The sequence below is a fragment of the Hyla sarda genome, chromosome 2 (assembly GCF_029499605.1).
Source record: "Hyla sarda isolate aHylSar1 chromosome 2, aHylSar1.hap1, whole genome shotgun sequence".
Lineage (NCBI taxonomy): Eukaryota > Metazoa > Chordata > Amphibia > Anura > Hylidae > Hyla > Hyla sarda.
In genome coordinates, this window is record NC_079190.1 from 275,057,942 (window position 1) to 275,079,727 (window position 21,786).

The 21,786-nt window shown below is 42.5% G+C and overlaps 1 protein-coding gene across 2 annotated transcripts in view; it reads right to left on the reverse strand.

Annotated features, from left to right (window-relative positions):
• Positions 1-21,786, reverse strand: part of SH3D21 (SH3 domain containing 21) — a 121,498-nt gene that overhangs the window by 53,574 nt on the left and 46,138 nt on the right. For both annotated transcript variants that reach the window (XM_056560615.1, XM_056560616.1), the window contains exons 9-10: positions 4,575-4,673; positions 3,062-3,107 (exon numbers count right to left, since the gene is read on the reverse strand). In XM_056560615.1, coding sequence (XP_056416590.1) covers positions 3,062-3,107; positions 4,575-4,673 — 145 coding nt within the window. The remainder of the gene's footprint in view (positions 1-3,061; positions 3,108-4,574; positions 4,674-21,786) is intronic.

Sequence of the window (21,786 nt, forward strand, 5' to 3'; positions counted from 1 at the left end):
CTATTTTCCAGCCTGCTCGAGCAAAACTGGTTCAAGCTCGAGTGTTCGCCGAGCCACAAAAATCATAAAGTACGATTCGAATCTTCTCAGGATTTAGCTTACTTATCTCCAGGGCCGCCATAAGGGGGGTACAGGTGGTACCCCAGTAAGGGGCCCTGGCCCCATCAGGGGGGTACAGGTGGTACCCCAGTAAGGGGCCCTGGCCCCAAGGGGCCCCGGGACCCTAAGGCTGCCATTCGCCGGTAATTGCCATGATGGGACCGGCACAGTCCCTGCAGTGGCATAACCAGATCCTTTACCTGCGGGCACCATCGTACCCTCTGCAACCGGGCCCGCAGGTGAAGGGGGAGTGCCGCCAAGGGATGTAGGACACCTGTCCCGAATCCCCCAGTGACCGCAACTTTCAACACTGTGTGCTCCTTTAAGAAGCACACAGCATTGAGCGTGAGCTCAGCTGCGGTGGCCGATGTGATAGGATGGAACCAGCGGCTCCATCCTTTCACTCCAGCCCAGACTTCATGCGCGGCAGTAGCTCTGCATGAGGCTGTCTATGCAGGAAGAGAAAGAAGAAAAATAGACAAGAGGAGCGGCGGGAGCTGCTGGGGAACGAAGGAGATGTGAGTTTTTTTTATTGTATTTTCCATGGTGTGAGGAGTAATCTACAATGGGATGGGTGGGGAATAATGACAATGGGGCCCAATATGAGGGGAATAATGACAATGGGGCCAAAATAGGGGGGAAATGACAATGGGGGCCAATATGAGGGGATTAATGACAATGGGGGCCAATATGAGAGGAATAATGACAATGGGGGCCAATATGAGGGGAATAATGACAATGGGGGCCAATATGAGGGGAATAATGACAATGGGGGGTCAATATGAGGGGAATAATGACAATGGGGGCCAATATGAGCGGAATAATGTACAATGGGGGCAAATATGTGGGGAGTCATGTACAATGGGGGCCAATATGAGGGGAATAATGTACAACGGGGGCCAATATGAGGAGAATAATGTACAATGGGGGCCAATATGAGGAGAATGATGTACAATGGGGGCCAATATGAGGGGAGTACTGTACAATGGGGGCCAATATGAGGGAGTAATGTACAATGGGGGCCAATATGAGGGAAACAATTTACAATGGGGAGGGGCATAACATACTATGGGGGCAAAGTCAGGGGTATAATATACAATGGGGGAAATAATATACTACTGGGGCAATTTAAGGGGCATAATATTCTCTGGGGGCAATGTTTGGGGCATAATATACTATGGGGCAATGTGACGGGTATAATATACTATGGGGCAATGTGATGGGCATAATATACTATGGTGGACAATGTGAGGGGGCAACATACAGTATTCTATGAGGACACAATGAGGGACAAAATATACTATGGGAGCAATGTTTCTGGCATAATACTCTATGGGAGCAATGTTTCTGGCATAATACTTTATGGGGGCAATGTTGAGGCCTAATACTATATGGGGCAGTTAAATACATATAGGGGGTTTGTATTGTGAGGTGAGAATTGTGCTTTAGCCAAAAGCCTAATATGTTTGTCAGGCAGTTTCGGTGGAGACAAGTTTTGGTCGGAAGACGTCTTCATGATTATCCAGGACAGATGGTGAAGAAAGAGAAAATTGAAGGACTCTGATCAGAGATGATGCCCCCGTGAGTATGTAACTGTAATGACCTATATGGAATCACTTATACAGTCTATAGCACTTGTGTACAGCTGGTATCTATTTTATGTGGTCCCTCTATGAGGGGATATTGGTCTTTGTATAGTGGTTTTTATTCAATAACAATAAAGCAGTATTAGTCACTGGTTAAAGGTAGTGGTCAAGGTGAGGAGTGGTAATACTGGTCTGTGTACAGGGTTTTTTATTTCCATACAGTATGATTGTATTATAAAATCACTGCAGAAGTAATACACTGCCCCGGAGTGGAGATGTTCTTTTATACCCAATACCCTGATAAAACTCACTGTGTGCCACAGGAAGGGGGGGCCTGACTTCAAAGTGTGTAAGGGGCCCCAAAATCTCTGATGGCAGTCCTGCTTATTTCTAGTCATGACCATAAAAAATCCATAGGCCCAAGTCAAAGCACATTTATGGTGGTCACCAAACTGCAGGGTGACTTTGTTATGAATTAAAGTAGGGGAATACATTATTTCTTATAATATGCTCTCCAGTTACTGCAGAACCTCTTTTAAAGACTCAGGATGGGATTTAGGTCTACCATTGATATGAAACATCTTTGTTCTTTAATGTTGTTTTCTGTAAATGTCAGTAGGTTTTTCTTGCTTGCTGAGTAGTCCAATACTGTATGTTAGTATGCTGCCCCTTTAGCTGTTTTAGGTGAGGAATGTTCCTATGAAAACATGCCAGGCTGGGATAGTTTCAAATCCCTATAAAATCCCTGAAAGCCAACAGCTGACGTATGTTATGAAACAGCTGTCACTGGTGGGCTCTTCTGAGCTCTTCTGTTTGCTCTCCCGTGCCTGCATCGTATTTATTGGACTTTAAATAAAGTTGAAGTTTTTACATTGTACCTGGTGAGTGCCACTATATATTTACAAAGCCTTGTAGAGCCATATATTTCTTATTCCAGATGAACTGTATGTAATTCATGGTCTCTTTGAGCAGGTTCTCTCTGTGATGTACAGTACAGTATATGACATATGGATAGTGGTTGTCCAGATAAGACAACCAGCTTAATATATCTTAACATAGTCTGAATATATTTATAACAGAAGTTATGATACAACTAAGATGGTGTTCAGACAAGCATGCATATTTTATGTAGTGGGGGGGGGGGGCATTATGCTTTTTGCAGATTCCTCTGGCTTATCTCATGTGGAAACAAAGGATTAGGCATGTTAAAGTCCAGCATGTCCGATCCTTTTTTTTCGACATCTGCTATCGGATTTGGGAGGCCCTCATACTAGTGGACTGCTAAAATCAGTGGGTTTGACTAACATTTATCTAACGTTCATGGCAAACATTAATATTTTATTTAAGAAATATTTTTATTAAAGTCCATATCTCACCTGGTCCTTTTACTGTGGCAATTCGTGTTGGAGGCTTGCTGGTTTTCTGCAGAGGGTAAAAATACAAAAGGACATAAGTAAATAATGTTGCTGGTTTGTAGCATGACAGGACATGTCTGTGAAAACACTAAAGGATCCTACTGTGGGCCCAGGCTCTGGACCCAAGGACCCAGCAATAGACCAGCTACAACTATGGGGTTAAGTGATATACATGTCTATAATTATCTGTTTAAAGGAGTTTTTCTAGGAGGTTTATTTTTAGGCTTGGGGGGTGTCTTAGAAATAAAATAAAAAATAAAGCATACTACCCACCATTCCTCTGCCTCTACAGTTCCAACAGTACCCGGGTCCCTACTTCTCATCCCTTCCTTTGACTTTCCAACACACTGGAAATGTCTGCTCAGCCAGTCACTGTCTGAGATGTTTCACTACAGTAGCCAGTGACTGACTAAGTGGGCACCAGCAGAACCGTCCTGGCATTCAGTAGGGGAGCATCCTTTGTTTATAAGGCACCCAAGCCCCTTGAAAAATGTTTTCTCTGCTAGGATAACCCTTTTAATAAATAGCTCTAAATGGCAAGTATTCTCAAAAGGCAAATCTGTACACTGCTTTAGTAGATGATCCAGTAAGCCTTACTGACATACTATGGACTAAGCATTTTTGAGTTGTTTTTATTTCATTAAATTGAGAAATTCTGTATACATAAACTACAATTGGGATTCTACAGCATATGTGGTCTCCAGTAGAAAACATTTCCAGGAACGTTGCCAGGCGCAATGTTCTCTGACACTGACATGCAGGGTAGTCACCTATGGCCTGCATTAGAGAGGGAACATTTTCTGCCCTCATGCACATTTTTGCTCCAAGGGAGCAATACCATAGTAACTTACAGCTTTATCTCTATTTAACAAATACATAATATTTTAGCCAAAATCATCATCATTTGTTTTTTTCTGCACATTTGATACCAGAGCATTGCACATCCTTACCTATCAGCCTGTACAAACTGTAAGAGCACACAGTAAGAATATCAAGAGGCTTTGAGAGGTTCATAAAAACTAATACCATGATGTGTGATGGTTTTCTTTGTATTGCAACAGGTTATTGCTCTGCTGTGTTTTAATAGGGGGAAGTGGTTAAGACTGTGTGGTTGTGCAGCACTGAGTTCAGCTGTAGGATGTACATTATGCTACCTAGTTTAGAACCAGCGTGTGTGATAGAATTTTGAAGTTATTATTTCTTGATGATGAACAATGTGTCTGGACCCATTGTAGGATCCTATGGTATTCCCATTGGCTTGGTCTCTTGAGCTTATTGTCCAGATCTTTGGCTATTTTGACATTTTGTGGAACAGGTTGGCACTAAAAAACTAGAACTGGAAATCATTCATGAACACAGGTTTTTTTCAAAATATAAAAAAATTTACAAATGTGATCAATGAAATCCGTAACAGACAACATGAGGTCATCGGATGGTCATTGCTTTACCAACCAATATAACTGCACACACTTACAATTTGTGAGTTTGGAGGTATCAGTATCACAAAGTTATCTGGAAACAGACCAGTTTTCCCATTAAGTTCCCCTTGCCACCAGCCTTCATCTTCTGTTTCCTGTGTAGAGAGGCAAATAACACAATAAAACTTATTTGTGGTTTGGAATAACATCAATGAAAAGGTATTTTCCGAGTTAAAACACTAATCCTCTATTCACAGTACAGGGCATAAGTGTCAGATCGCAGGGTGTCCAACTATTGAAACCACCTAAAGCTTGAGAACAGAGCTAGAGTCTATGTTTGGAATCTATATGACCAGGTACTTCTACCCAGTATCTATGTAGATTACAGCTGCCTACTGGTGGTCCCTGCAGTTGGATACTCTATGATCTGGTATCCCTATGAAACCCTATGGACGGCTGCCTATTGGTGGTCCCTGCAGTTGGATACTCTGTGATCTGGTATCCCTATGGAACCCTATGGACGGCTGCCTACTGGTGGTCCCTGCAGTTGGATACTCTGTGATCTGGTATCCATATGGAACCCTATGGACGGCGCCTATTGGTGGTCCCTGCAGTTGGATACTCTGTGATCTGGTATCCCTATGGAACCCTATGGACGGCTGCCTATTGGTGGTCCCTGCAGTTGGATACTCTGTTATCTGGTATCCCTATGGAACCCTATGGACGGCGCCTATTGGTGGTCCCTGCAGTTGGATACTCTGTGATCTGGTATCCCTATGGAACCCTATGGACGGCTGCCTACTGGTGGTCCCTGCAGTTGGATACTCTGTGATCTGGTATCCCTATGGAACCCTATGGACGGCTGCCTATTGGTGGTCCCTGCAGTTGGATACTCTGTGATCTGGTATCCCTATGGAACCCTATGGACAGCTGCCTATTGGTGGTCCCTGCAGTTGGATACTCTGTGATCTGGTATCCCTATGGAACCCTATGGACGGCTGCCTATTGGTGGTCCCTGCAGTTGGATACTCTGTGATCTGGTATCCCTATGGAACCCTATGGACGGCTGCCTACTTGTGGTCCCTGCAGTTGGATACTCTGTGATCTGGTATCCCTATGGAACCCTATGGACGGCGCCTATTGGTGGTCCCTGCAGTTGGATACTCTGTGATCTGGTATCCCTCTGGAACCCTATGGACAGCTGCCTATTGGTGGTCCCTGCAGTTGGATACTCTGTGATCTGGTATCCCTATGGAACTCTATGGACGGCTGCCTACTGGTGGTCCCTGCAGTTGGATACTCTGTGATCTGGTATCCCTATGGAACCCTATGGACGGCGCCTATTGGTGGTCCCTGCAGTTGGATACTCTGTGATCTGGTATCCCTATGGAACCCTATGGACGGCTGCCTATTGGTGGTCCCTGCAGTTGGATACTCTGTTATCTGGTATCCCTATGGAACCCTATGGACGGCGCCTATTGGTGGTCCCTGCAGTTGGATACTCTGTGATCTGGTATCCCTATGGAACCCTATGGACAGCTGCCTATTGGTGGTCCCTGCAGTTGGATACTCTGTGATCTGGTATCCCTATGGAACCCTATGGACGGCTGCCTATTGGTGGTCCCTGCAGTTGGATACTCTGTGATCTGGTATCCCTATGGAACCCTATGGACAGCTGCCTATTGGTGGTCCCTGCAGTTGGATACTCTGTGATCTGGTATCCCTATGGAACCCTATGGACGGCTGCCTATTGGTGGTCCCTGCAGTTGGATACTCTGTGATCTGGTATCCCTATGGAACCCTATGGACGGCTGCCTATTGGTGGTCCCTGCAGTTGGATACTCTGTGATCTGGTATCCATATGGAACTCTATGGACGGCTGCCTACTGGTGGTCCCTGCAGTTGGATACTCTGTGATCTGGTATCCCTATGAAACCCTATGGAACCCATCTAAGAAAGGGATTGTCCAAAGTGGATAAACTGTTTAAAGAAGAATCCTGCTGGTTATCATTTGTCATACGGATTTTGCAGACAAAATATAAAGTATTGATCTTATTATTACTAGTTTTAGATCTAAAATATTGATTTATAAGTATTTAAATAAATGTGGCTCATAAGACATTTTGCACCTAATGATTAGGCAAGGTATTTTATATATATATATATATATATATATATATATATATATATATATATATATGTGTGTATATATTGGATTAATTCATGTTCATGGTTTAAGGGGCTTTTCTTCTCCCTCTTGTATTTTATTATTAATAGCAAAGCTGATCCCACCATTTAATGTCTGGTGACATCATTTGTGATGCAGACATCTACCTGAGATGGATAGAGAACTGTTGAATGCAATGTTTCTCTGTCCAGTAAGGCAAATCAACTGTGAATTATGGAGAGAGGAGCACTGCTATAACCACTAGTGGTAAAAGTGTCCTGCTGCCACTATAAGAAAAGATCCTATTGGATTATTAGTATAAAGGAACCATAGTGACTAGGGTTGGTGGCACTACTGTGACTACTAAGCATAGAGCAAGTCTCAGTATTGGCAATTTAAAGAGAATTGTGGTGGTGCTGTGACCACTGGACAACGAGAATGACCGTGCTAAACTCACTTTGGGAAGGGGGAGCTTTGTAGATTACCTAAGGTAAGGTGGAAGTACAGCTGTACCTATTGGGAAATACTGCTGTGGCATCTGGGATAATGTGGGGGAATGCATTGCTACAAGTATTGTAGTAGAAGAGAGACTCTGGCCCAAACTTATTAATCTTTCCCTGACAATAACTGGAGAGATTTTGCCCATAACAATCAATCACAGCTCAGCTTTCATATCTTAACAAGCTCTGGTAAGGTGAAAGCTGAGCTGTGATTGGTTGTTATGAGCAGAATAACTCCATTTTTTTTTTGCCTCGGACAGATTAATAAACCAGGGCCACTGTTGTTATGACACAGGACAGGATAAAGGTGCTTTCCCCTTGAGAAAAAGGGGGAGGGAGACACTGATATAATTACAGGGGATAGACAGGAAAAATGTCATGACTACTGAAATTAGAAGGAAATGCACTGCTATGGCTAGATGAGAAGGATCTGTAGCAGTGTTGTGACTACTGAAGGTATGGAAGCACCTCCTCTGTGACCACTGTGAGAAGGAAAAGGAACTATAGTTAGAATATATGAAATAAAAGCATTACAGGGCCCTTTAAGACCTTTATTAGACATAACTATTTTTGTAGCCTTTTCTGGAGAATCCTTTAAATACTTTGTGAGTTTCTACTAAGTTATGGCAAAAACCCATGTTTCCATGTAATCCATATTTTACTGCAGCCTTTGCAGCATTATTTACCATGGTTATGGGATAGTTTCCGTCATACGGCTACTGGCATGGATATTCTGAGCCTACTTGTCTATTGGGTGTAAAAGCAGGCTACTCTGCCAGATTAAAGAAAAATTCCATTAGTGGCTGGGGCAGAGGAAAAAATTTAAATAGGGTCTATTTCCAGATACATTCATTTTCATTTTGTTGCTCAAAATATTGATCCTGACCAATACTTGCAATTCTTTTATATCTAATATATTTTGTATACACTGCACTGTGTCTAAAGACGAGCAGGCTGCCTGTGGATCAGACGTAGTCTGCAAGCTCTATAGTCGTAAATCAGATCACAAATCATTTAAAGGGAAGTTTTCTAGGAACTCTGTTCTGCTTTTTGAAGGCTGGGTTCATGCCGGTAATTTGGTCAGGATTTTAGCCAAAAAACAGATGTGAAACCAATACAGAGAAAAACTATAACGGAAAGATTTACACCTTTTTTGTGTTTCTGACCAACTTGGGCTAAAAATACTAGCAAAAGTACTACTTGCGAACCCTGGATTCACACATTGGGGGTGGGGGAGTTTATTATGACAAGTGTAGTTACACCTTTTACTGTCGTATTCTCAGAAGATTTATTTAAGGGAGCTGATCCCTTTATAAATCTTCTGCCACACAGGGAAATCTGAGCTGGGGTGGATTTGCAGAACTGTGCAGTTCCTGCACTTTCTTCATAACTTCGCTATAAGTATGCGCGTGAAGTTACCCACTGCAGCGCAGTACATTTACGGTGCGTGTTCTTAAGGGGTTAAGGGCCCCATGATGGATTGTTAAGAGGTTAATCAGGTTGTTTATGATAAGAAAGACTTTCATGTTTTGCTTGCACATGCATGTGATTTTAACAATTCATTTTTTTTTTTTTGCAGTTTATAAATGCAGCCAAAACACAATGAAGAGAATTCATAATTGGTTTTACTGTTTTTGGGTGGTAAAATGTTGCAAATCTTTGCGAAAAAGTCTAAAAATTTTGTAAACTGACATGGTAGGCTTCTTGCAGTGGTCAGTGATTTCTCAACTGCAACTTTTCTAATTTTTGCAACACTTTTGCACAAGCATTGAAATTTTTATGCAATCTCATGTCAGCCCAACCCACCCATAGAAACTTCTAAGACCCCTTTAACACTACAGGTATCATCCTGCTTTTTTATTGTTGTTATTTTACAATTACGGATGAAAAAAAACAGATGCAATAACTGGTATTAATGGATGATAACTGATGACCATCATCAGTTATTTTTAATGTTTTATTTCTTAAAAAACCTGATGTTGTTCATCCGTTATCATCCGTTATTACCAGTTACATCCGGGTTTTTTTAATCAGGTTTTTAACCCTTTTTTTTGTAAAGCTGTACTGAGCATGCTAAGTACAAAAAACGGATGTTAAAAAAATTGCCGCCAAAATAACAGACATTAGTAAAAACGAATAAAAAAAGGATGGTCAAAAAATCCCATTGACATGAATGGGATTTTTTGATGGCCGTTTTCAGGACTTTTTGCCGGGAATAATAATGGAGGTTTTTACAGGATGATACCTGTAGTGTGAAAGGGGCCTAAGCTACTTTGTGATTCATGAAGAGTGTGTGCCTCTTTGATAAATGTGGGGAAAATACACATGACAAATGCCCAGGAAAATGGGGTAAAAATAACTTTATTTACGCAATGATAAATCCCCCCCCCCCCCCCAATGTGTGAATTCAGCCTGAGGGTACACATTTGATATTTTGTTAGTATATTTAGCCAAAGCAAGGATTAGGTCCAAGGAAAAGGTGTAAAAATACTGATAAAAATATTGTGTGAACCCATGTTAAAGCTATGGTACTTTGGTACTGGTTTACACTAATATAACTGTTTTAACATTCTCTGGTCATGCTTAAAACAGTTATATGCTGCATCATTGGTGTTCAGAGGGTCAGATCAGTTCCTCATGACGTGATAGCAGGGACCCATTGTTCATGGCAGCCCAAGGTCTTGGTGCCTGCCATGACAGATCCGCTTCTACAACCTGCCATAGATGGATGCACTAGCAGATCACAAATAAATTAAGTGCATCAATGCATCACAATAGCAATGCAATGAATTGAATTCACAATTAAATAACTGCTTATAGAAGGGGGACTTAAAAAGTGTAAAATGATTAGTAAAAAATGTGTTTAAAAATATATAAAAAAAATATATATAAAAAGTTTTTCAAAAATGCTGTAAAAATGTTGTCAAAAAAGGTGATCAAGACAGAACTGGTAAAGAATGATTAGATGCAGTTTGGCATCAGTGGAAATCTCATAGAAATGAACAGAATCTATTAACTGATCCATCATGATCAACATGATGCAAAATAACCACACCATGTACATTGTATTTAGCCTGTTTCTAAAACTCCTCATATTCAAAGAAGCCAACAACAACATCTAGCTAGTAAACTTTACCACTTGTTCCACCCTGTTGTTCTGATTAGGGATGAGCAAATCGAATGTGAGGAATCTGAATTCATTACGAATTTCAGGAAAAATTTGATTTCAACGAATGCGAATATCGCCGTGATTCTATCATGCAAATCGCTTCATTAAACTCCATTTAGTGCAGTCCAGGCTCAGTGATTACTGTTTCATAGTGTAATACACTGTAAAACCAGACCACATAGAAAATGAAAGGGGAACTCACCATCAGTTGTCTTGCATGATGAACTTTTATTCTATCACCTGGTATGTCATACAATGTGCAGTGGGTAAGACACAGGAGAGTACATGGGGATGGGGTTCCCCCCTCCTAATGCACGTATCTGCTCTAATCTTCTGCACATTTTATGACTTCCCTGGTGATGGAATAAAAAATCGTTGTGCACGACAACTGATGGTGAATGCTCTGTTCATTTTCTACATTTATATTGAGAAGCACTACTAATCTACTGTAATACTTTTTCCTATAAATTTGTAAAAATTTTAGAAAATCCAGACATGTCTTAGCGCTATTCAGAGGCCCTCTGTTTCACTGTGGGACAGTCTGAGCCTGTTTACCACCTGTGCACCAAATTGCAATATTTAGTAGTGTTGCTATAGTGTCCCAGTACAGCCTTGCCAGCTACCATCAACTAGAGAGTTATTGGGTGGCTGGGGATAGGGATGAGCGAATCGAATCTGACGAATTCGAATTCATTACGAAATTCAGGAAAAATTTGATTTGCAAGGAATGCGAATATCGGCGCGATTCGATCGCGTGAATCACTTCATTAAACTCCACTTAGTGTGGTCCAGGCTCCAGGGCATCTAAAATGGCGGATCCACATGTGAGGACATGGGTCAAGGAATCCTGGGAATGCGGGAACAAGGGTAGACGGGATGACCCTGAATCACATGAAGCATGCAGCCTATCAACAGCCAGTCACCCCTGTGATGTCACAGCCCTATATAATTGGCAGCCACATTGCGGCCAGTCACTTCAGCCTTTCATAGCAGAGAGATAAATAGGCACAGACAGCACTGTATGTTGGCCAGAAAAGCTATTTTCCAGCAGCTATTAACCTCCTAGTCACATCAGCGTTCTGTTGCACAGAGGGACTGAGAGCAGTGTGTGTTCCACAGAAATGCATTCTTGCTGCAGCGATTCACCTCCTAGTCACTACAGCGTTCTATTACAGAGAGGGACAGAGAGCAGTGTGTTGCACATTGTGTTGAACAGAACAGCAGCAAATCAGCTCAAGTACAAATTTTGCCTAGAAGCACTGATAGGGAAGGGAGTGAGATTGAGAGAGAATTGTGTGACACCCCCTGACGAAGCACAAGCGAAACGTACGTTGGGGTTGGAGGTGGTAGGTAGGCAGTGAATGGCAGGATCTTTTGTGTTTCTGTGCTAATTTTGCCATTTATACCTGCTCTAAGTGCATTTTCCCTGTACTCCATGTATCTGTACCTACTGTACCTTCTCCACTTTTCTGCAGCTGTTCCTGTGGTGCCTTGATTTTATATTCCTTTACATTTTAAATGTATGTCGCATTGTATGTTCGTTAAATAAAGTATATTTTTCATTACTGGTTTTCTCCTGTTGGTGTATATGTATCTTTCACAAACCAGTGGTGGCTTTTCCCTCTTGGGCTAGGCCCCCTTTTCTTGTTAGTGATATAACGTTGGAATTCCACCCTCCATATGTTGGAAAAACAGAGAAAAACCATCAGCGATTTCTTGAGGATCTAAGCGGATAGGGGGATGAACAACGTAATTCCACTGCTTCATTTCCTACAGCACGTGTTGGAAACGATGGCTGGTCAGGGCACTGGAGACATGGCGCCTACATCTCTCGGCCACATGAGCCCTGTGGGGGCTGAACTGGAGGAGGTACATTAACTAAACCCCAAGGCCGAAGCCCGGGGTGTAAACCCCTATTGCTTACCCCCTAAAAATTAACTTTTATTGGTATTTATTAAAATATGTTTCCCCAACAAAAAACCATTAAAACTCACAACCATGTGATCCAAATGAGTCAGTAGAAGCGTCTATAGGATCAATGTCCTCTCAGATGTAAGGTAGCCCTGCAGTGGCTGCCTATTGAGGGGATCACACTGGTGTCGCTTAAAACATGAACACAATTGCCGCCTCTACATGTTTCGCCGCCTCCGCGGCTTTCTCAAGAGGCAATGGTGGCAATGGCAGCTGCCAAAATGGCGGAGGGGGTATAAATAACCAATCCCTCTGATGTCATCAATATGGGCCCAGTCATGTTCTCCAATGTAATCCATTGTGACATACATTACCGCTTGGGCAACCAATGAAGTGTAACTTGTAATCAACACCAGCTGTGTGCAGGGATAATTCACCAATGCGGGACCTGAATTACCTGATCCGGCGGTCCCACGTCATGCTCCGTCATCAATTGATGTCAGCACTCGCTGCCGACATCATCCAGATGCGCGGCGCATGTCAGAAGCCGTCTGCGGAGAACTTCAACCATCCGCCGGTCTGCTGAAATCAGCTGCGCCTGCGCCAATGTCTCCCCATATATTCGCCGCGCATGCGCTAGAACTTAGAAAAAAACAGTGACTTGATGCTCTCTCTTAGTTAGCAAAAGATTCTAAGTGCCCTAAATCAAACCCCTGCCTAGTATATAAGATACACACGGCCAGCTCTTACAAATGCCAATATATAGCTGTCAGAAGGGCACGAAGGAGAGAAGGGGGAGAAGGGGGAACGCATAATCATTTATCTCACCGTTTAATCACCTTGTTATGATATAGTCATTTATCTCATCAATTAGTAACCTTGTTACGATGTTCCCATTCAAGAGGTAAATTAACAAAATACCGCGGGGTTGGTAAAAAGAGGAAGGGAAAAAATAATAAAAAAGTGGGGTATGTAATCATTTCACATTGGGCATATGACTTCCTTCTCATGTGCCAGCTTGGAACACGATAAGTAGCTCAATACGAATTCCAACTATTCCTCAAAAAGTAGGGACTAACATAAGGCAAAAAGGGGGGGGGGGGGGAAAAAGGTTATGACAAGGCTACCAGTGCGAAAAAGAGTAGAATTATTCCTATTTCTATTAGGTCAATTGCCAACCGGCTGCTACCAAAAATTAGTAAATATAATTTGGGGAAATTAATAATGTGCACTTGTTTTTATTATTTTAGTATATGATCTTATAGAAAAGCTGCGAAAGAAAAACCTTCATTCAGGCCCAACGGTGATTGACTACGTAGTCGCCAAATCCATCTCGCCTCTTCTTGTAAGAGGCGAGTGTCTATGTTACCTTTCCGGGGTCCTAATTTTAATTGGCAAAGACCAGCAAACTTAAGATCCTCCAATCTCCCATTATGTGTTGCGAGCATGTGCCTCGCCAAGGGGGTATCCTTACCCGTTCTAATATTGCTAAGGTGTTGTGAGATCCTTTTCCTTAGCTCTTGGCTTGTTTTTCCCACATAGATTTTGGGACATGTGCATTTAGCCACATAGATGACATTATGTGAGCTGCAGTTGATGAACTGCCTAATTTGATAGGTTCGCTCATCTACCGGATTAATTATCTCTTTAGTCTTGTGGACATGCCGACATAAGTTACAATGTCCACAGGTGTACATACCCACTGTCCTCGTTTGTAGCCAACTCTCCTTATTGGCTGTAGTTCTAAGATGACTATGTACCAATTGATCTTTGAGGTTAGGGCCTTTGCGGAATGTCACGCTCGGAGTCTTGCCTATGACTGGCAAGAGATCCATGTCTCTTGCCAGTAAATGCCAATGTCGTTTAAGGACAGCCATAACTTGATCTGTATGGCCATCGTAGGTGCCAATGCATCTAACTTTTTTAGAAGCATCGGCTACCCTTGTTTCTGTTAGTAGTTGATTCCTTTCTGAGTGACAAGCTCTGTAATAGGCTCTCTTCAGATGCTTACGGGGATAACCCCTCTGTCTAAATCGTTTAAACAGGTTCGAGCTCTCCTGTTGGAAATTGGTTTCTTCAGAACAGTTCCTCCTTGCCCTGAGATACTGACCAACCGGGATACTCTTTTTAAGAGACCCCGGGTGCCAGCTATCCCAGTGCAGGAGGGAATTAGTAGAGGTGGGCTTGCGATAGATATCCATCTGGATATGATTTTCCTCATCGATGTAAATTCTCAGATCCAAGAAATTGATGCTTCTACCTCCGATCTCCGAGGTGAAAGTCATGCCAATATCATTAATATTTAATTTGTTAGTGAACTCCTGAAAGAGTTCAATCGGTCCGTCCCACAATATCAGGACGTCATCTATATATCGTCCAAAAAATAAAATGTGCTCTGTGTATAAACTCAACTCATCAGAAAAAACAAACGTGCTCTCCCACCACCCTAAAAAAAGATTTGCATAATTTGGTGCACATGAAGCCCCCATAGCTGTGCCTTGTGTCTGGTGAAAAAAGGTGCCATTAAATAAGAAATAATTATGTGTAAGAATAAATTCCAAAAGTGCTAAAATGAATTTATTGTGCCCGTGAAAGCGAGTGCTCTTGGTGCTTAAGTATCTGGAGACTGCTGCAAGTCCTAGTTGATGCCGTATATTGCTATAGAGACTCTCAACGTCCAGACTTGTAAGTATGGTAGTATCTGTGACAGTAATGTCTGTCAGTTTGAGGACCGTGTCCTTAGTGTCCCGCAGATAAGAAGGAAGTGTAGTGACAAAGGGTGAAAGTATGTGATCCAAATAAAGACTACCCCCATGTGTGAGACAGTCATTCCCCGAAACTATAGGTCTACCTCTAATGGGAATTGTGGACTTGTGCATTTTAGGTAGTGCGTAAAACGTGGCTATAGTGGGACGGGGATTGAAAATAAATCTAAATTCGTCTTCGGAGATAAATCCATCATCTCTAGCAGTAACCAGAAGGGCCTTGTATTCTTGTAGATAGGCTGTAGTAGGATCTGATCTCAGTTTCTCATACTTGGTATGGTCCGACAGTAAGTCCGTTACCATCTCAATGTATTTTGATCTATCCATAACAACCACATTGCCGCCCTTGTCACTGGGCTTAATCACAATGTCCTCATTGTTTCTTAATGTGGTTAGGGCTAGTTGTTCCTCCTTCTCCAAATTGGAGTTAATTCTTCTCCCTTCTGGTCGGATCTTACTTATCTCTTGAGTGACAATGTCAACAAAAATGTCAATGTTTGGATACTGGGAGAAGCAAGGAGTCAGTTTGGATTTGGGTTTGAGTCCCGTCATGGGTGCTTCAAAGCCTGGGTCATTCCCTTCACTTTCCAATAATAATTCGTGTAAAATATGTCTAACCATTTCATCTTGTTGCAGCTGTAATCTAGAGTCTCGTTCTCTTTGTGTATGCCATTTATGCAACGCCAATTTGCGTGCAAACAGGTTAACATCCTTCACCCAGGTGAAATGATCGAATCTCGGTACTGGAGTAAAGGACAAGCCCTTGCCCAATAGAGATTTCTCCGCCTCATTAAGGGCGTATTTAGAGATATTGAAGATTTGAAGTGTATCTTTAGGGTGGGATGTTTCTTTGTTTTCACCTACATTGGTTAGAAAAGTGTCGGAGGTGGAAAAAGTGAAGGGAGTGTCCCTAAAAAAGAGGTATTTGGTACAGTGTTTATCTGGGATGATAGCCCCTGGGAAATAAATGTAATTGGGTTGCCCACTGTATGTATCGGGCCACCTCGTGAACCCTGCGGGATGTTGACCACCTGTTCTGTCCCAGATGTCATTATATTGCCTTGCCCAGATGTGCCCCCCATAGATGAGTGCACAGAGGCAGAGGAGAAGCCCGAGTTGGATGCATTTGTCACTTGTGGACCAGATGGCCCGCTTGGTATATTTGTCATCTGTATGCCAGTCGTCTGCATGCCATTCGTGGGACATCTTGAACTATTTTGAAAAGTTCCTCTAGATTGTATGGTGGTATACGAAGGAGGAGTACGTTTAGCTTGAGATTGTTTAGATCTATGATATTTGGTCTTTCTTTTCTGATAGGGACGTTGTGTGCTATTCGTGTCTGATAAAAGACCTTCTGTACCTGACGTCTCAGATTCTGAGACGTCAGTCCCTCTATTGTACAGTTGTGTTTGTTGTTGGTTTCTAGACTGTGGAAAAGAGGTCTTATAACCACGATAGGTATAGACTTGATTCTGAGCAAAGTCGGTATAGTCTCTGATATATTTCTTATGTTTTTTATCTTTGATTTCGTTTTTAAACTGTTCAAGATGGTTTTGTAACTTGGATTCTAATACACTGTACTCAGGGTGAGCACTGAATCCTTGAATTGCCTTCAGCTGGGTATCAAGATCCTGACCAACCTTGTTTAGATGTACTTTTTCATACTCCAACAGATAGTTAATCATGCGGAGCGAGTTCTCTGTGAGGATCTGTTCCCAGCCTTTAATGAAGTCCTGATCCTCTCGGTGGGAGCTAGGTGTAATAGGGATACGTAATCCCCTGTATACAATCCTTTGTTGGAAGTAGGTGTCCAAACTTCTAACTTCCCACCAGGACCTAATATAGTTCTTATAGATTTTAGAAAGATTCCTAAAAGCTTGCTGGATATTATTTTGCTCTGGTGGTAGATTGCCCGTTGAAAAAACTTGTTGGGCTTCCGCAGCTAAACTGTCTACATTAATTTGTTGTGACAGAAAACCTGCCATTCCAGTAAGGATAAATGGGCAAAGGATGAGAATTAAATCTCCGACTAGCAACTATATGAAAAAAACGCCCTAGGATAGTAAGGGGCCAAAATCAGATACATTAACTAAACCCCAAGGCCGAAGCCCGGGGTGTAAACCCCTATTGCTTACCCCCTAAAAATTAACTTTTATTGGTATTTATTAAAATATGTTTCCCCAACAAAAAACCATTAAAACTGACAACCATGTGATCCAAATGAGTCAGTAGAAGCGTCTATAGGATCAATGTCCTCTCAGATGTAAGGTAGCCCTGCAGTGGCTGCCTATTGAGGGGATCACACTGGTGTCGCTTAAAACATGAACACAATTGCCGCCTCTACATGTTTCGCCGCCTCCGCGGCTTTCTCAAGAGGCAATGGTGGCAATGGCAGCTGCCAAAATGGCGGAGGGGGTATAAATAACCAATCCCTCTGATGTCATCAATATGGGCCCAGTCATGTTCTCCAATGTAATCCATTGTGACATACATTACCGCTTGGGCAACCAATGAAGTGTAACTTGTAATCAACACCAGCTGTGTGCAGGGATAATTCACCAATGCGGGACCTGAATTACCTGATCCGGCGGTCCCACGTCATGCTCCGTCATCAATTGATGTCAGCACTCGCTGCCGACATCATCCAGATGCGCGGCGCATGTCAGAAGCCGTCTGCGGAGAACTTCAACCATCCGCCGGTCTGCTGAAATCAGCTGCGCCTGCGCCAATGTCTCCCCATATATTCGCCGCGCATGCGCTAGAACTTAGAAAAAAACAGTGACTTGATGCTCTCTCTTAGTTAGCAAAAGATTCTAAGTGCCCTAAATCAAACCCCTGCCTAGTATATAAGATACACACGGCCAGCTCTTACAAATGCCAATATATAGCTGTCAGAAGGGCACGAAGGAGAGAAGGGGGAGAAGGGGGAACGCATAATCATTTATCTCACCGTTTAATCACCTTGTTATGATATAGTCATTTATCTCATCAATTAGTAACCTTGTTACGATGTTCCCATTCAAGAGGTAAATTAACAAAATACCGCGGGGTTGGTAAAAAGAGGAAGGGAAAAAATAATAAAAAAGTGGGGTATGTAATCATTTCACATTGGGCATATGACTTCCTTCTCATGTGCCAGCTTGGAACACGATAAGTAGCTCAATACGAATTCCAACTATTCCTCAAAAAGTAGGGACTAACATAAGGCAAAAAGGGGGGGGGGGAAAAAGGTTATGACAAGGCTACCAGTGCGAAAAAGAGTAGAATTATTCCTATTTCTATTAGGTCAATTGCCAACCGGCTGCTACCAAAAATTAGTAAATATAATTTGGGGAAATTAATAATGTGCACTTGTTTTTATTATTTTAGTATATGATCTTATAGAAAAGCTGCGAAAGAAAAACCTTCATTCAGGCCCAACGGTGATTGACTACGTAGTCGCCAAATCCATCTCGCCTCTTCTTGTAAGAGGCGAGTGTCTATGTTACCTTTCCGGGGTCCTAATTTTAATTGGCAAAGACCAGCAAACTTAAGATCCTCCAATCTCCCATTATGTGTTGCGAGCATGTGCCTCGCCAAGGGGGTATCCTTACCCGTTCTAATATTGCTAAGGTGTTGTGAGATCCTTTTCCTTAGCTCTTGGCTTGTTTTTCCCACATAGATTTTGGGACATGTGCATTTAGCCACATAGATGACATTATGTGAGCTGCAGTTGATGAACTGCCTAATTTGATAGGTTCGCTCATCTACCGGATTAATTATCTCTTTAGTCTTGTGGACATGCCGACATAAGTTACAATGTCCACAGGTGTACATACCCACTGTCCTCGTTTGTAGCCAACTCTCCTTATTGGCTGTAGTTCTAAGATGACTATGTACCAATTGATCTTTGAGGTTAGGGCCTTTGCGGAATGTCACGCTCGGAGTCTTGCCTATGACTGGCAAGAGATCCATGTCTCTTGCCAGTAAATGCCAATGTCGTTTAAGGACAGCCATAACTTGATCTGTATGGCCATCGTAGGTGCCAATGCATCTAACTTTTTTAGAAGCATCGGCTACCCTTGTTTCTGTTAGTAGTTGATTCCTTTCTGAGTGACAAGCTCTGTAATAGGCTCTCTTCAGATGCTTACGGGGATAACCCCTCTGTCTAAATCGTTTAAACAGGTTCGAGCTCTCCTGTTGAAAAGGCCCTTCTGGTTACTGCTAGAGATGATGGATTTATCTCCGAAGACGAATTTAGATTTATTTTCAATCCCCGTCCCACTATAGCCACGTTTTACGCACTACCTAAAATGCACAAGTCCACAATTCCCATTAGAGGTAGACCTATAGTTTCGGGGAATGACTGTCTCACACATGGGGGTAGTCTTTATTTGGATCACATACTTTCACCCTTTGTCACTACACTTCCTTCTTATCTGCGGGACACTAAGGACACGGTCCTCAAACTGACAGACATTACTGTCACAGATACTACCATACTTACAAGTCTGGACGTTGAGAGTCTCTATAGCAATATACGGCATCAACTAGGACTTGCAGCAGTCTCCAGATACTTAAGCACCAAGAGCACTCGCTTTCACGGGCACAATAAATTCATTTTAGCACTTTTGGAATTTATTCTTACACATAATTATTTCTTATTTAATGGCACCTTTTTTCACCAGACACAAGGCACAGCTATGGGGGCTTCATGTGCACCAAATTATGCAAATCTTTTTTTAGGGTGGTGGGAGAGCACGTTTGTTTTTTCTGATGAGTTGAGTTTATACACAGAGCACATTTTATTTTTTGGACGATATATAGATGACGTCCTGATATTGTGGGACGGACCGATTGAACTCTTTCAGGAGTTCACTAACAAATTAAATATTAATGATATTGGCATGACTTTCACCTCGGAGATCGGAGGTAGAAGCATCAATTTCTTGGATCTGAGAATTTACATCGATGAGGAAAATCATATCCAGACGGATATCTATCGCAAGCCCACCTCTACTAATTCCCTCCTGCACTGGGATAGCTGGCACCCGGGGTCTCTTAAAAAGAGTATCCCGGTTGGTCAGTATCTCAGGGCAAGGAGGAACTGTTCTGAAGAAACCAATTTCCAACAGGAGAGCTCGAACCTGTTTAAACGATTTAGACAGAGGGGTTATCCCCGTAAGCATCTGAAGAGAGCCTATTACAGAGCTTGTCACTCAGAAAGGAATCAACTACTAACAGAAACAAGGGTAGCCGATGCTTCTAAAAAAGTTAGATGCATTGGCACCTACGATGGCCATACAGATCAAGTTATGGCTGTCCTTAAACGACATTGGCATTTACTGGCAAGAGACATGGATCTCTTGCCAGTCATAGGCAAGACTCCGAGCGTGACATTCCGCAAAGGCCCTAACCTCAAAGATCAATTGGTACATAGTCATCTTAGAACTACAGCCAATAAGGAGAGTTGGCTACAAACGAGGACAGTGGGTATGTACACCTGTGGACATTGTAACTTATGTCGGCATGTCCACAAGACTAAAGAGATAATTAATCCGGTAGATGAGCGAACCTATCAAATTAGGCAGTTCATCAACTGCAGCTCACATAATGTCATCTATGTGGCTAAATGCACATGTCCCAAAATCTATGTGGGAAAAACAAGCCAAGAGCTAAGGAAAAGGATCTCACAACACCTTAGCAATATTAGAACGGGTAAGGATACCCCCTTGGCGAGGCACATGCTCGCAACACATAATGGGAGATTGGAGGATCTTAAGTTTGCTGGTCTTTGCCAATTAAAATTAGGACCCCGGAAAGGTAACATAGACACTCGCCTCTTACAAGAAGAGGCGAGATGGATTTGGCGACTACGTAGTCAATCACCGTTGGGCCTGAATGAAGGTTTTTCTTTCGCAGCTTTTCTATAAGATCATATACTAAAATAATAAAAACAAGTGCACATTATTAATTTCCCCAAATTATATTTACTAATTTTTGGTAGCAGCCGGTTGGCAATTGACCTAATAGAAATAGGAATAATTCTACTCTTTTTCGCACTGGTAGCCTTGTCATAACCTTTTTCCCCCCCCCCCCCCTTTTTGCCTTATGTTAGTCCCTACTTTTTGAGGAATAGTTGGAATTCGTATTGAGCTACTTATCGTGTTCCAAGCTGGCACATGAGAAGGAAGTCATATGCCCAATGTGAAATGATTACATACCCCACTTTTTTATTATTTTTTCCCTTCCTCTTTTTACCAACCCCGCGGTATTTTGTTAATTTACCTCTTGAATGGGAACATCGTAACAAGGTTACTAATTGATGAGATAAATGACTATATCATAACAAGGTGATTAAACGGTGAGATAAATGATTATGCGTTCCCCCTTCTCCCCCTTCTCTCCTTCGTGCCCTTCTGACAGCTATATATTGGCATTTGTAAGAGCTGGCCGTGTGTATCTTATATACTAGGCAGGGGTTTGATTTAGGGCACTTAGAATCTTTTGCTAACTAAGAGAGAGCATCAAGTCACTGTTTTTTTCTAAGTTCTAGCGCATGCGCGGCGAATATATGGGGAGACATTGGCGCAGGCGCAGCTGATTTCAGCAGACCGGCGGATGGTTGAAGTTCTCCGCAGACGGCTTCTGACATGCGCCGCGCATCTGGATGATGTCGGCAGCGAGTGCTGACATCAATTGATGACGGAGCATGACGTGGGACCGCCGGATCAGGTAATTCAGGTCCCGCATTGGTGAATTATCCCTGCACACAGC